The sequence below is a fragment of the Gigantopelta aegis genome, chromosome 2, assembly GCF_016097555.1.
Source record: "Gigantopelta aegis isolate Gae_Host chromosome 2, Gae_host_genome, whole genome shotgun sequence".
In the NCBI taxonomy this organism is placed as follows: Eukaryota; Metazoa; Mollusca; class Gastropoda; order Neomphalida; family Peltospiridae; genus Gigantopelta; species Gigantopelta aegis.
Window position 1 is genome coordinate 31,937,055 of NC_054700.1, and position 16,885 is coordinate 31,953,939.

At 38.3% G+C, this 16,885-nt stretch overlaps 1 protein-coding gene across 2 annotated transcripts; it reads right to left on the minus strand.

The window, feature by feature from the left end:
* Positions 1 to 4,046: 4,046 nt before the first annotated feature.
* Positions 4,047 to 16,237, minus strand: LOC121377739 (FAST kinase domain-containing protein 5, mitochondrial-like). Of its 2 annotated transcripts, none has more exons than XM_041505835.1 (6): positions 14,239 to 16,236; positions 13,018 to 13,112; positions 12,318 to 12,480; positions 8,858 to 8,954; positions 5,975 to 6,089; positions 4,047 to 4,276 (listed from the first exon to the last, which is right to left on the minus strand). In XM_041505835.1, the coding sequence occupies exons 1-6, from the start codon at positions 15,752 to 15,754 to the stop codon at positions 4,178 to 4,180; spliced, it is 2,085 nt and encodes a 694-aa protein (XP_041361769.1). In that variant the 5' UTR covers positions 15,755 to 16,236; the 3' UTR covers positions 4,047 to 4,177. The 2 variants fall into 2 exon arrangements, with proteins under 2 accessions (XP_041361769.1, XP_041361761.1); XM_041505827.1 differs by having other exon boundaries at positions 4,115 to 4,276; positions 5,881 to 6,089; positions 14,239 to 16,237.
* Positions 16,238 to 16,885: the final 648 nt, after the last annotated feature.

Sequence of the window (16,885 nt, forward strand, 5' to 3'; positions counted from 1 at the left end):
GTGTATCAATCGACGTATAGACCACAGATAAAACTCCTACCTGCAGTGTATCAATCGACGTATAGACCACAGATAAAACTCCTACCTGCAGTGTATCAGTCGACGTATACATCATAGATAAATCTCCTACCTGTAGTGTATCAGTCGACGTATACATCACAGATAAAACTCCTACCTGCAGTGTATCAGTCGACGTATACATCACAGATAAAACTCCTACCTGCAGTGTATCAGTCGACGTATAGACCACAGATAAAACTCCTACCTGCAGTGTATCAGTCGACATATACACCAGATAAAACTGCTTTATATCAATCGACATGTACACCACAGATATAAATACTACCAAAGTTAAAGTTTGTTTTACGACACCATTAGAGCACATTGATTAATTAATCACTGGCTATTGGATGTCAAACATTTGGTAATTCTGACTCGTAGTCATCCGAGGAAACCTGCTACATTTTTCCTAACACAGCAAGGGATCTTTTGCACTTTTCCACAGACAGGAAAGCACATACCATGGCCTTTGACCAGTTGTGGTGCACTGGTTAGAATGAGAAAAAACCCAGTCAGTTGACTTGTTCCACCGAGGTTGTTCGATCCTACGACACGAGCACCTCAAGCGAGCACTCAACCGACTGAGTAAAATCTCAACCCTCGCCCTTAAAGAAAATCAGAAAACATTTCATTTCAGAGATAACGGGCAGCATCTATGACTACCCTAGTTCCACACAAAATTTGAGTACTTTTTTTTACAGGTACCCCATACATGTTTCAAGCACAAGGCTACTTAACACAGTGGTACTAGATGAAATAAAAGTGCATACATTTTTTGCCCTGATGAATTTTTGTTTTTTTACAACAAACACTCGCATTTATCACCAATGACAGGACTTATGCTTTTAACTGCTCTATCATACGTGGGGTGCACCTCGAACTTTACCCAAGCCATAAGTTATTTGGTTTAGTACATGTATTACCTTTAAGAATTGACCATAATTATTTTTCAATTCATGTAAATACGAACTGTGAAAAAAGTGCACACTGTAAATAAATACCAATGACAATTGGCATAAAATTACTAAATGACTTGCTGAATAAAATACTTCTTGAGACAAATTAAATCCTGTTTAAAATACTTTTGGGGATCACTGTTTGTAACAAAATGGTGGCTGGGAGGAAATGAATTGACCATAATTTTTTTTCAATCATGTGCACACTGTAAATAAATACCAATGACAATTGGCGGAAATGTGGGAGGAAATGTCAACTTCAACTTCCTAAATTTTAATATAATTATTAAAAAGATCCTGTGATAAAATAATGATAGTATATTTATGTACCTATTGTGCCTACTTTTATGTTTGATGTTTATTTATGACATTGTTTATTTATATTAATATTGTATACGTCTAGTTGGTATATATTGTTATACGTTTCATTTTTATAGTATTGTATCTAGTTACATATGCATCCTGCATTCTTTACATATTTTATTTTGTATTATTGTTATATGTTGGTATATAGTTATATACATGTACACTAAGAACAATCAACATATTTTATTTTGATATTACCTGATATTGCCTTAGTGTTTAAAAACTAGGGTCTGTCCCTTTAAATAATTACCTGTGATATTCAGAGATATTTCTTAGAGATTTATCAACATTGTAATACTTGTGACTTTTGTGATCAATAATGTCTGCTAGAAACTGAATATTTTAATTGTGAAAGCTAGTATTTATATTGTGCTCAACATTTTATATTAGGTTATGTGCCTCTTAAGAACTTAACCTTGTTTATTGTTAAGTTTTTCATTTTGATATGATTTTCGTGCTTATATCCAACTGAGGTCCAAGTATGATGTGGGTTTTTTTTTTTGGGGGGGGGGGGGGGGGGGGGGGTTTTCTGGGGAGGGGTTATTCTACAAAATTCTAAAAGGACAAGTTTGAGTTTGCTGAAGGCAAAGGGAGTGAGAGCTTGGGGTGGGGACATGCTCCTCAGCAAACAAAAGTCATTAAACAGGGTATTCAAACAGGTTGGAGAATCATGGAAACCCTGTGCCCCTCCCTCCCCCCACCCCCACCCTCTGGATCCACTAGATGATAAAAGATACCTTGTTTCTAATCCATAAGCTAAGCCTGTGAAGTTTTCTCTCACATTTTGTAGACAGTGTTACAGTTATGTTTCACACCAAATTTTTGTCGTTTCCCTCCCCCCCCCCCCCCCCAACCCATCTTGTAGGGACTACATCCACCTGGATAATCTAGTGAAGCTGAACTTCCTAAATATGACAACGAAAAACCCCCACAAAAAAACCCCAAATGATCTCAATTTCAACCATTTTATCTCATTGCACTTCAGTAATTTTGAACACAATATATTTTGAACACAATATATTTTGAACACAATATATTTTGTATGTATGTAGATACTCGATCACAACTGTTAGTTTTGGACCTATGTTTAAAAACCATAAAAGTCCATCTCTAATGATGTCACACTTATGTAATGTGTAACCGTTGCCATGGCGTTAACCTCTCAAGATGCTGTTAGCCCACCTTCCACTAAACATAATTTTCAGTGCGTGAGTTTATCGATTTACATAACACCTTTTCTATATACAAGTTCAGCACGGTGAAGCATTTACTTTTGCTTAAATGTACACAACGATTTCAAATTTTGAATAGTAAGGCGTTTAAAAAAACAGATTTGGAAAAACACATTTCTGCTCGTGGGAACTCTCACAATAAATCGTGCTCAGAATCGCGTTAATGAAAAGTGGACCGTAGACTCTCCAGTCTAGACTTTTAAAACTTTACAAGCATCGGTCAAGGACACATGTTTATAAAACTTAACGGGACATTCCTGAGTTTGCTGCATTGTAAGATGTTTCCGACTAATAAAATATTTCTACGATTAAACTTACATATTAAATATATTTTCTTGTTTAGAATATCAGTGTCTGTATATTCATTGTGTTTCTGGTCGTCAATATTTGTAAGAAGCCCAAACTGGATTTATCTTCAAATAATTTCGTACGTACGAAAAAAAAAAAAGTTTACGAAATAAAATGAAACTTAACCTAGTACAAATATTAGAACGATCAGAAATATGTTTAATATGCAGCCACTAATATTTTATGCAGAAAAAATATATGCAGATATGTAATTACAATCGTTAAAAAGTCTCTGTTAGTCGATAACATCTTAAAAATTGCAGCAAACTCAGGAATGTCCCTTTAAAGACCAAATCCAAGACTTTTGCAGTCTCCAGACTTTGATTACATGCTGCATGTTTTTGTATGGGGGAAACCATTAAAGCCTTGGTACTTTTATAAGCGTGAGACCTGTAGATATCAACTTTGGTGTCAGTGTTTTAACACCTGTAGATGAAACAATAAAGTGTACAGTCAGAACAGCCACCTGAGTATTAATAAAAATATGGATTATTTAGACGACTATTTGTCAGTTTGTACCGATAGTAAGAGAAAGCAAAATACGGATTATTTAGACAGCTATTTGTCAGTTTGTATAAATAGTTTGGAGGAAATAGAAAAATGGACTCTAAAGACGGTTGGCTGAATAACAGAAATGGCTGTTTGAGCAGGTTCCATTGTAAATTTAAAATAAGCAGTTTGTTTTTTGTCGCACTAAAATCTAGATGGGACGTAGCTCAGTGGTATGCATGGTCGATCTGTGTTTGATCCCCAGTCAGTGACCCCAATGGGTTATTTCTCGTCCCAGCCAGGGAGCCATGACTGGTATGTCAAACTAGTATGTGCTATCCAGTCTGTGGGATGGTGCACATAAAAGATACCTTGCTACTAACGGAAAAATGTAGCAGGTTTCCTCTCTCAGACTATATGTCAGAATTACCAAATGTTTGACATCCAATAGCCAGTGATTAATAAATCAATGTGCTCTAGTGGTGTTGTTAAACAAACAACAACAACTTTAAACACAAATATCTAATATTTAAAGAAAGAAGAAATATTTGTGTCTGACGTGATTATTATATTCACATCCAAAATAAACACATGATTTTAAGAAATTAAAGTTATTTATTTACATGTCGATGTTTGAAGACTGATCGCAAACATCCCTGAGGATTTGTGGCAAATATTACAGTTATTTATTTATCATGTAAAAACATGACATTACATGTTAGTGTTTTAAGACTGATTCCAAACATCCCTGAGGCACTGTGTTAAAAACTGTTTCCTTTCTTCGCTAGTCATTTTTCTGAAGTTATCCATCTGATGTGGTGTGATCTAAAAGACAAACAGAATTATATCAAGATTGGATTATAATTATCGCTAGTTCTCGAAAACCATCCTAACTCAAAAATTCTTAACAAAATATTTGTTTTAGTGTCTCATTACAGCTATGTTCATTCTAGCATCATACTGAATACCACTTGAATGCATATCTAATATCTCGTACATGTGAAAAATAAGACTTGTAATTCATATATAAGACTTCTAAACAGTAAATGATGTATTGCAGTCAAGTCTGCTAATTGACACAGTGTTCTCGCTGCTCCATTTAAGCGGGGCGGCCCGCCCCACTATTGCATTTTACCACCCTCCTTTCACATTCTCCGCCCTCCTTTATTTTTCTGCGCCCCTCTTTATTTTCCAGCACCTATCTCCGCTATTTCCAAATGCACACTTTTTTTCCACACGTAAAAAAACCCACAACGATCAGTCTGCACACTGGACATCAAAGGAAACAAGCCGCGTTGTGTACGAAAAAGCAATTGACGAAATATTAAATTTTACATTTACTGTAACGTAATTTAACAGTATTTTTAACAGCCTCTATTTTGTCCCATACCTGTATCCATTTGTATGTTTAATACACACAATAAAAGTTATATTTTATTTGAACAATGAAAACATTTAATTTTTTTACGGATTCGGCAATCTCTGATTGAACCAACCCCCCCCCCCACTTATTTGGTGCCAAATTTGTCACGTGATCAGAACGGTCATTCTGTTTTTTGTTTCCACTAACTATCGTCTGATATTTTGTCCTCAATTACAGACATAATTGGTTGTAACTGATGATTTTTACTTCCTGTCATTCTGTTTATTCAGCAGTTTTTTTATGAAACATTGGGGGGATATCACCGCTTATGAAAACAACGAAAGTGGTAGTGTTTATCATTAAAATAATTTATCTTGGGTGCCAAATAATATATACACCGCCTTTACAAAAATGAAAAATGTATCCGACATTAGGGGATCACTTTACAAACATCTTTATTGTTTTTAGTATATCTTGAAATCTTTATTAAAATAATAATGTTAAAACTTTGATAGGTTCAGCAAAACCAGAACTGCCCGTGAATGTCAGACCGATAACATGTTCGGTTCAACTAAAAGACAAGTCTGCTTGTATTTCGTATAAAATTTTGTGCACTTTTTTGTAGGCAAAATAAGGAGTATGTCTTTCCACAAAGTCTACCAACACACAACAATATGGCAAGCAAGCTCCCCACTTTTTTTTTTTTTTTTTTTTTTTTTAAAGGGTGTGTTGCCGCGCGGCCTCCCTCCTTTAATTTTCTCCCAGCGAGAACACTGATATTATTGACTGGTCTCATTCATTTTCAAAAGCAATCTGGCCTTCAGATGAACCCCTGACGGAGAAACTCTTTGGCCCCTTGGAGAACCTACGGAATACAGCAGCTTTTGTTCGAGCCTACGACGAAGAAGATTCAGTTAGTTTTAAAATGTAAAGATTTGCTTCAGTAACTGACAGTAGTATGGTTTGTGAGTAAACAAAGATACATGATCAGACATGAAATGCTGATCTCTTCTAGTGTTATTTTAAATAACAAAAAAAACCCATTATCAATATGTTTTCATTTTACATGACTTTCTAGGCCTGGAAAAATTACATTTTGCACATTCCATGACTGTCCTGGATTTCCATGACCTTATGAAGTCTGAATGTAGTGAACTCACCAGCACCACGTGATAGCCCAGCAGCCGGAGTTGTCTCAACTTGGTGTCGTAGTTCCCCTTCATTCTGGAGCTCTTTGTACAAAACTGGTTGAGGCCCGCAACCTCAACAGCAACTCTGTGAAAACATTTATAAAAATGTTTTATAGGGTGTATACTACCAAATAAAATCCCATAGATGACAATAGTAACATATGTGGCTAAAACTTCTACCTGCAACATATCAATTGACATATACACCACAGATAAAACTCCTACCTGCAGTGTATCAGTCGACATATACATCACAGATAAAACTCCTACCTGCAGTGTATCAATCGACGTATAGACCACAGATAAAACTCCTACCTGCAGTGTATCAATCGACGTATAGACCACAGATAAAACTCCTACCTGTAGTGTATCAGTCGACATATACATCTACAGATCAATCGAAAGACCACAGATAAAACCTACCTGCAGTGTATCAATCGACATATACACCACAGATAAAACTCCTACCTGCAGTGTATCAACATATACATCACAGATACAACTCCTACCTGCAGTGTATCAATCGACATACAGATAAAACTTCTACCTGCAGTGTATCAATAAAACTCCTACCTGCAGTGTATCAGTCGACATACACCACAGATAAAACTCCTACCTGCAGTGTATCAGTCGACGTATAGACCACAGATAAAACTCCTACCTGCAGATCGGTCGACGTATACATCACAGATAAAACTCCTACCTGCAGTGTATCAATCGACCACAGATAAAACTCCTACCTGCAGTGTATCAATCGACATATACACCAGTATATAGACCACACCTGCAGTGTATCAGACGTATACAACAGATAAAACTCCTACCTGCAGTGTATCAATCGACGTATACACCACAGATAAAACTCCTACCTGCAGTGTATCAGTCGACGTATACACCACAGATAAAACTCCTACCTGCAGTGTATCAGTCGACGTATACACCACAGATAAAACTCCTACCTGCAGTGTATCAGTCGACATATACACCACAGATAAAACTCCTACCTAGTGTATCAATCGACAGATAAAACTGCAGTGTATCAATCGACCACCAGATGCAGTGTATCAGTCGACATATACACCAGATAAAACTGCTTTATATCAATCGACATGTACACCACAGATATAAATACTACCAAAGTTAAAGTTTGTTTTACGACACCATTAGAGCACATTGATTAATTAATCACTGGCTATTGGATGTCAAACATTTGGTAATTCTGACTCGTAGTCATCCGAGGAAACCTGCTACATTTTTCCTAACACAGCAAGGGATCTTTTGCACTTTTCCACAGACAGGAAAGCACATACCATGGCCTTTGACCAGTTGTGGTGCACTGGTTAGAATGAGAAAAAACCCAGTCAGTTGACTTGATCCACCGAGGTTGTTCGATCCTACGACACGAGCACCTCAAGTGAGCACTCAACCGACTGAGTAAAATCTCAACCCTCGCCCTTAAAGAAAATCAGAAAACATTTCATTTCAGAGATAACGGGCAGCATCTATGACTACCCTAGTTCCACACAAAATTTGAGTACTTTTTTTTACAGGTACCCCATACATGTTTCAAGCACAAGGCTACTTAACACAGTGGTACTAGATGAAATAAAAGTGCATACATTTTTTGCCCTGATGAATTTTTGTTTTTTTACAACAAACACTCGCATTTATCACCAATGACAGGACTTATGCTTTTAACTGCTCTATCATAAGTGGGGTGCACCTCGAACTTTAACCAAGCCATAAGTTATTTGGTTTAGTACATGTATTACCTTTAAGAATTGACCATAATTATTTTTCAATTCATGTAAATACGAACTGTGAAAAAAGTGCACACTGTAAATAAATACCAATGACAATTGGCATAAAATTACTAAATAACTTGCTGAATAAAATACTTCTTGAGACAAATTAAATCCTGTTTAAAATACTTTTGGGGATCACTGTTTGTACAACTATGCCTTTCATCAAGAATCAAATATGGAATTATCACACAGGGGCATGAAAAAAAAAAAGAAGGAAAAAAAGAAAGAATAAAAATTACATTAACAATCGCAGGTCTCTGACAGTTTGTGTGTTGCTTTCACATGTGTAGTTTTGTGTTACTCATTTTTCGATCACACATTAAATTTAGGACGTCATTTACACTCATTACGGATTACAGTGCTGTCCGGTGTATCAGCGCACCTATAACTGTAACGACATCCATACCTTTATCTATGCAAAATCGAAATGTGTTATCTGAATCTATTTTTAATTAACCCACAAACACTCGGTGGCGTCGTGGTTAGGCCATCGGTCTACAGGCTGGTAGGTACTGGGTTCGGATCCCAGTCGAGGCATGGGATTTTTAATCCAGATACCAACTCCAAACCCTGAGTGAGTGCTCCGCAAGGCTCAATGAGTAGGTGTAAACCCCTTGCACCAACCAGTGATCCATAACTGGTTCAACAAAGGCCATGGTTTGTGCTATCCTGCCTGTGGGAAGCGCAAATAAAAGATCCCGTGCTGCTAATCGGAAGAGTAGCCCATGTAGTGGCGACAGCGGGTTTCTTCTCAAAATCTGTGTGGTCCTTAACCATATGTCTGACGCCATATAACCGTAAATAAAATGTGTTCAGTGCGTCGTTAAATAAAACATTTCTTTCTTTTTCTTTCCCACAAACAGTAGAACAGAACCACAAATCCACCATATACAGGTACTCTACTTTGAAAAAAAAAATGGATCTTTGATAAACTTTGTTCAACATTCAGGACAAGTCATTCAAGTCGTAAAACTGTTGGTACAATGTGTTTAAGTTGCAGAACTATATTGTTTCCTAAATGAAATGGCCCTAAGTACATGTGTCTCACCTGATGTCAGTTTTATTTTCAGTAAGCCAGTTACTGTTGAACTCTTCAGGTTCAAACTTCACTGCTTCTTTGTCCCTGTTGAAACGGAGCTCAATGTCTGCAAGTTAAAACCAGTCCACAGAAACAATAAATCAGTTAAACTTTCATTTTCGTCAATTCCAATAGAACATGAAATTCAAACATACATTCAACTACATCTATTGAATGTGTAGTGAAAGAAGAAATCTGATGCTCTTATATAAACTTCTTTTGCTGGTTATACCAAAATATTTTTAATGTATATCTTTTATTTTAATATACATGTATATATGTAATTTTCTGGATTTACAGTGAAACGCTTCAAAATCTGAAACTGTAAACAAGAATCCCCTCACAACTAAGTGGTTATGGGAAGTTTCGTACCCGATTTGTTTTGTCCCCATGTCATTTAGGACATGTTTTATGTAGAATTGTACATACATATTGTTAGGTCGGTCTTAGTTAGTTATTCGCTTGGAAATTTTAACTGGGATTTTTTTGGCCCATTCATCAAGTGACATATTTTCATTGAGTTTTGTTTTGGGGATCACCTACAACGTATACTATAACTGAATAAAGAACATTCAGTAATTAAAAACAAACAAAAATTAAATATATATAAATAAGCACGTTTGAACCCTGAAAGAAGAAGAAGAAGAAAAAAAAAAGAAAAAAGAGAGTTAAAATCCCCCAAGTGATCAACTAACTAAGATAGACCAAACAATATGTAGTGTGTACGAAACCTCCAGGGACGAATCTAATCGGGTAAGAAACGTCCCGTTACCAAACCATACATTTTTCTCAATCCTTTTTTAAATATCAGTATGGAACAGAATCTCTCTAAACCAGATACTCTTAAAACCAAACTGTTTACTTGGTCCATAGGTGTCCAGTTTACGGGAGTTTCACAGGACGTGTAATATCACATATGTGTATGCACTGATATACCATTTTCTTTACTTACACATGAAAACAAACACAAACCCCAGAATATTTACAACAATTTCGTCATCTAAGCTAGGAACTATTACAATGAACATTTCCCATGACAAATAATTATGGATTTTTATAACAGATCATCACATCGGTAGAGTCCAACCGATTAATTTTCTATTATAATTGGCCACTGGAGTATCGCTCTACCCACTGCTATCTCTCTACCCACTGCTATCTCTGTACCCGCTGCTATCTCTCTACCCACTGATATAGCTCTACCCACTGCTATCTCTCTACCCGCTGCTATCGCTCTACCTACTGCTATCGCTCTACCCACTGATATCACTCTACCCACTGCTATCGCTTTACCTACTGCTATCGCTCTACCCACTGCTATCGCTTTACCTACTGATATCACTCTACCCACTGCTATCGCTCTACCCGCTGCTATCGCTCTACCCACTGATATCGCTCTACCCGCTGATATCTATATCGCTCTACCCGCTGCAATCTCTCTACCCACTGATATAGCTGTACCCACTGATATCACTCTACCCGCTGCTATCGCTCTGCCCACTGATACAGCTCTACCCACTGATATAGCTCTACCCACTGCAATCGCTCTACCTGCTGCTATCTCTACCCACTGACATCACTCTACCCACTGATATTGCTCTACCCGCTGTTATCACTCTACCCACTGATATCTCTGTACCCGCTGCTATCGCTCTACCCACTGCTATCTCTCTACCCACTGATACTGCTCTACCCGCTGATATCTCTCTACCCACTGCTATCTCTCTACCAGCTGCAATCTCTCTACCCACTGATATAGCTCTACCCACTGATATCACTCTACCCGCTGCTATCGCTCTACCCGCTGCTATCTCTCTACCCACTGATATAGCTCTACCCACTGATATAGCTCTACTCACTGCAATTGCTCTACCCACTGCTATCGCTCTACCCACTGATATCTCTGTAGCCGCTGATATCGCTCTACCCGCTGCTATCTCTCTACCCACTGATATCGCTCTACCTGCTGCTATCTCTACCCACTGATATCACTCTACCCACTGATATTGCTCTACCCGCTGTTATCTCTATACCCACTGATATCACTCTACCCACTGATATCTCTCTACCCACTGATATCGCTCTACCCGCTGCTATCTCTCTACCCACTGATATTGCTCTACCCACTGCTATCTCTGTACCCACTGCTATCTCTGTACCCACTGATATTGCTCTACCCGCTGCTACATGTATCTCTCTACCCACTGATATCACTCTACCCACTGATATCGCTCTACCCGCTGCTGTCTCTACCCACTGATATCACTCTACCCGCTGCTATCGCTTTACCCACGGCTATCTCTCTACCCACTGATATCACTCTACCCACTAATATCGCTCTACCCGCTGCTATCTCTGTACCCACTGCTCTCTCTGTACCCACTGCTATCGCTCTACCCGCTGCTACATGTATCTCTCTACCCACTGATATCACTCTACCCACTGATATCGCTCTACCCGCTGCTATCTCTACCCATTGATATCGCTCTACCTGCTGCTATCTCTACCCACTGATATCGCTCTACCCGCTGCTATCTCTCTACCCACTGATATCGCTCTACCCGCCGCTATCTCTACCCACTGATATTGCTCTACCCACTGCTATCTCTGTACCCACTGCTATCTCTGTACCCACTGCTATCTCTGTACCCACTGATATTGCTCTACCCGCTGCTACATGTATCTCTGTACCCACTGATATCGCTCTACCCACTGATATCACTCTACCCACTGATATCGCTCTACCCGCTGCTACATGTATCTCTCTACCCACTGATATCACTCTACCCACTGATATCGCTCTACCCGCTGCTGTCTCTACCCACTGATATCACTCTACCCACTGATATCGCTTTACCCACGGCTATCTCTCTACCCACTGATATCGCTCTACCCGCTAATATCGCTCTACCCGCTGCTATCTCTGTACCCACTAATATCGCTCTACCCGCTGCTACATGTATCTCTGTACCCACTGATATCAATCTACCCACTGATATCGCTCTACCTGCTACTATCTCTACCCACTGATATCGCTCTACCCGCTGCTATCTCTACCCACTGATATCCCTCTACCCACTGATATCGCTCTACCCGCTGCTATCTCTCTACCCACTGATATCCCTCTACCCACTGATATCCCTCTACCCACTGATATCGCTTTACCCATGGCTATCTCTCTACCCACTGATATCTCTCTACCCACTGATATCACTCTACCCGCTGCTATCTCTCTACCCACTGATATCGCTCTACCTACTGATATCGCTCTACCCGCTAATATCTCTCTACCCACTGATATCGCTCTACCCACTGATATCGCTCTACCCGCTGCTATCTCTACCCACTGATATCTCTGTACCCACTGATATCTCTCTACCCACTGATATTTCTGTACCCACTGATATCCGATAGTGTTGTCGATACTGACCAGCACTTCTGAACTGTGATAAAATGAAATGGCAGTGCACACAGTCTTCTCCAAACATCTCCTTCAGTGTGTTGCGCACCTTAGCCAAACCCCGCCTCATCGAGAACTCAAAATCCAGACTCTTCTTCACTTCGTCAATATTTGACAGTGTGTCAATAAAACTCTGTAACCAAAAAAAACCATGAAAAAAAACAAGGCATCAGAAATGCTTCAAATCCCCTCATGATTGCATCATCCCATTACTGTATTTGATGTTTCATGAAAATCAGATGAGTAATGAAGTTCTTAGAGCAGTGACATTGTAATCTTATCAATATTTTTAGTAACAGTAGAGTTGACATTGGACTTAAATAGGTAAAATGTTCAAAATATCCTGAAGCTATATGTGAACTTGATTTTTAACAGTACATAATAAAGCTATACACAACAAAATTTCAGTACAATATCTGCAGGCATTGACCCCCCCCCCCAAAAAAGGTGGGACAGATACGAAACCTGTAGTCCCCTCTGGTTGGACTGAAAGAAGACTAATAATTTATATTCAGGGGTGGGAATTGGTGAACTGTCAAAAAGAGGAAATCTAGATGGGTCCCGAAAATTCTTGAAATACTAGGTTAAAATCTGTGCCATCTGACACATTTTGGAGGAAAGGATGATTAAAATGCAAGGAAACACAATCCCACCCGACATTCTATTTCACCTGTTTTAGTGTTGGTCCGGAGTACAGGGGACATTCGATGATGACAGCGTTGTGAATCATCAACAGCTGAATGGCCTTCCTCATCACTTCATCATCTTTAATAGGAACAAATAAGAGAGAGAAAATAAGAATTAACCACAAACAGAAAAGCTTTAGCACATACACATCTCCACCTAGAGCACTCGATGAAGAGCGCTCTGTACCTTATGAAGCACTCTATCATCGAGCTACTGGTACATGAACATCCTAAAACAGAATAAATTCAGGAAATTTGAGAAAAGGAAAGAAAACCAAGCAATAATAATATGATGCTGAATTTAATATTTTTTCTATACTTACAACATTCTCAGATCCCACCATGAAAAATATTAAGAGGAGTGATTAATTGCTCTCCTAACTTAGATTATGGGGAGCCGTTTAAGATATCACATACTGAGCACTGATATTAACTTTGGGGAGCCGTTTAAGATATCACATACTGAACATTGATGTTAACTGGGAGCCGTTTAAGATATCACATACTGAACATTGATGTTAACTGGGGAGCCGTTTAAGATATCACATACTGAGCATTGATATTAACTTTGGGGAGCCATTTAAGATATCACCATACTGAGCATTGATATTAACTTTGGGGAGCCATTTAAGATATCACCATACTGAGCATTGATATTAACTTTGGGGAGCCATTTAAGATATCACCATACTGAGCATTGATATTAACTTTGGGGAGCCATTTAAGATATCACCATACTGAGCATTGATATTAACTTAAATTATGGGGGAGCCATTTAAGATATCACCATACTGAGCATTGATATTAACTTAATGGAGAGCCACTTAAGATATCACCATACTGAGCATTGATATTAACTTAATGGAGAGCCACTTAAGATATCACCATACTGAGCATTGATATTAACGTAATGGAGAGCCATTTAAGATATCACCATACTGAGCATTGATATTAACTTAATGGAGAGCCACTTAAGATATCACCATACTGAGCATTGATATTAAATCCTTTTGTAGCACATGTACTTTTTTTTATTGACTATCCTTCAACTAAATGTAGTCTCATGGAAGATATCCGACTTTTAATTCCAATTTTTCAAAACCTGACAAATAGAAATGGATACAAAGTGCTTGAGCCTGTATATAAGCATGTGAAATGAATTAAATCAACAACACATATTCATGTAGCTATATGTACATACAAACCTCTGAGTGCCACAGCAGTCTGCATGTTGAACATCTTTGCAATGAGATCCTGCGGGAAGATCTGTAGATACATCAGACCCTGCAGCATATCGGCCAGCGACTCCGGATACACCAAGTCTTCCCTGGTCACTCTGTCCCTGTACACCACCACAAGCTTCAGGTACGAGTCCCTGTGCTTCACCGGCTCAAACACAAACACTCCATATGCCCAGATGAACTTTGCCAAGTCTTTGGACCGAACCTCACTCGCAGGTGACTTATCAGTCTGGCACACGATATTTACAAAATGTTTTAGAATCACTTCCAACAGATCGCTGTGAAATACTGACAAGCTGGCGTAAGTTGAGACTATGTGCATAAGAAGATTTATGTTGGAACAGTTCTCTAAAATGTTCTTGCTAATAAGAGTGTCGGCTAAATTTTCAAGAAATGTAATATTGTTATAACCTGAATGTCGGAAAGCTTTCAAAATGTTCACGATACCGTGTTGACCAACACGTTCAATATCGGTTAACAGCCTGCTGGCCATTTTCTCTAGCAGTACAGTTGATTCAATTCGGCGATTTGAGCGAAAGAATCCAAGACAAATCACACTGATATCGCCGATGTGAAAGTCACGTACGTGATCACTCAGGAATTCTTCAACTTTTGGGTAGAGGAGGGGCGGAGCACTGCCATGAAGGAAGACGTAAAACATGAGTCGGGTAATTAGGTCAGAGGTCATCTCCAGGTCATCAAATTTCACTGTTACATAGTCAAACATGGCACTGACAAACTGGCGACAGTTGGCACCCATCACAAACAAGACGTCCGCAACATCTAACGACATCGTTAATCCGTCTGTTTCAATTCTTTTACTCAAAATATTTCTAATCACCGAAATGGTCTTATTGTACCCATGGATTTTTTTATTTTGCCGAAGATGAATATTTTGTAACATTTTATATAAACTGGTACTGCTCATGGTCTCAAAAACATCAACTTGCGTAGACGGAACTACTAAATTACTTCTATTCAAATCACTGCTGCTGTCTGGTGCCTCAAATAACTCAGCTACATTAATTTTGCTGACTGCTCCACCTTGACCTGGCACATGACCTTGACCTGACACATGACCTTGACCTAAGCTGCCCTGACCTTGATGCCGCTCTCTGATCTCCTTAAACAAGATCTGAGCTACCTTTATAGGATCTTGTCTCCTTTTCTTAACAGACCTCAGAAGATTTTCTTTCAGGGATACTGAAGTGAACCCACGAGTCTGAATCTGTAATGAGTCGACACGCCCACTTCTATGTGATCCCGTGGATCCAGAATTCTGTAGGTGTGACACAGAAATCACAGATGAGGGTTTCTGAACAAAAGGTAAATATTTTACCTGTATCTTTTGTCCAAGTTGTTGCCTGTTCACACATTTACAGGTGTGCAAATGTAATATTAAACCTCGTCTCCACATGTGGACGTCTACAGGTCTGAAAAACTGAAGTAGTCCTCGTGAAGTACTAGTGCATCTCTGCATTGTAACCTTTATTTTAGTCCTTATGAAGTGTTACTATTACTCCTCTTTTGTATTGTAGCCTTTACACAATTATGGGCATTTTTTGGCAATAATTTAGTAGATATAATTACAAACTGAAGTCATCTTCAACTGTAAATGCAATCTTTGTCAAACATAATATAACATGATGTCATTTAATGTCTTCAGCTGAACTTTTGATAAAGATTTCAGAATTCTGAATTACCATTTAATAAAGCCTCTTACTGCCTTTTAAAATATTGGTAGCCGGGATCTTAATCTAAATTACGTTCTTGAATATGGTCCTGATCAGTGTCTGTGTCTTTAAAAACACAAACATTTAATAAAAGGTTACTTGCAATTCAGCTAAACAACTGGAATGGCATTGACAAACTGTCGACAACTGAAATGTCTGCTATCAATATAATCATAAGTGTTTTTCAGGATACGGGTGGGTTTTCGTTTCCTGAAAAGAAAAGATGAAAATAGAAATAATAAATAAATACTAAAACCATTTCCCCTTTACAATTACAATTAATAGTTCTTTGCATATTTTTATCAAACATTTACCCTTTCTTCTACTTTTTCAATTCTTCATTAGAGGCTTGGTTAGCTCGAGTCACCTCTAGTCCTCTCCTTATTGATATTTGTTGTAGAGTAGGGCTAGAGAGGACTGTATGTAATAGTACTAATACTTTGGCAATTGTTGACGACCAAATGGTACTATAACCAGCTACTGTGTCTAAAATGACTACCAAAGATCTTGAAGGATGATTGGGGTCAGAAGTGAAATTTGAAAGTTGACGTTTTTTTATCAGTAAATCGCAAATTCAAACAATAAAAATGACTAGAAACAAAACAATAACAACTGTATGATCAAAAGAATGAAAAAGATTGACAGAAATAATGTTCCACAGTGATTAATGGACCTTCCTAGAAATTGTCAAAATCGACAATGACACCCCACACACGTATACGGGGCAAATGTGTGATGCATGTGCAAACTATGTAATGTGTTTTGGTGTGTTGATATACAGACCTGAACGTTCTTTACTAGGATGTCTGTGGTCAAAACATATAACATTAATATTTTAGGTTCTCCTACTTTTTTTGAAGAGTATATTTTACACAATG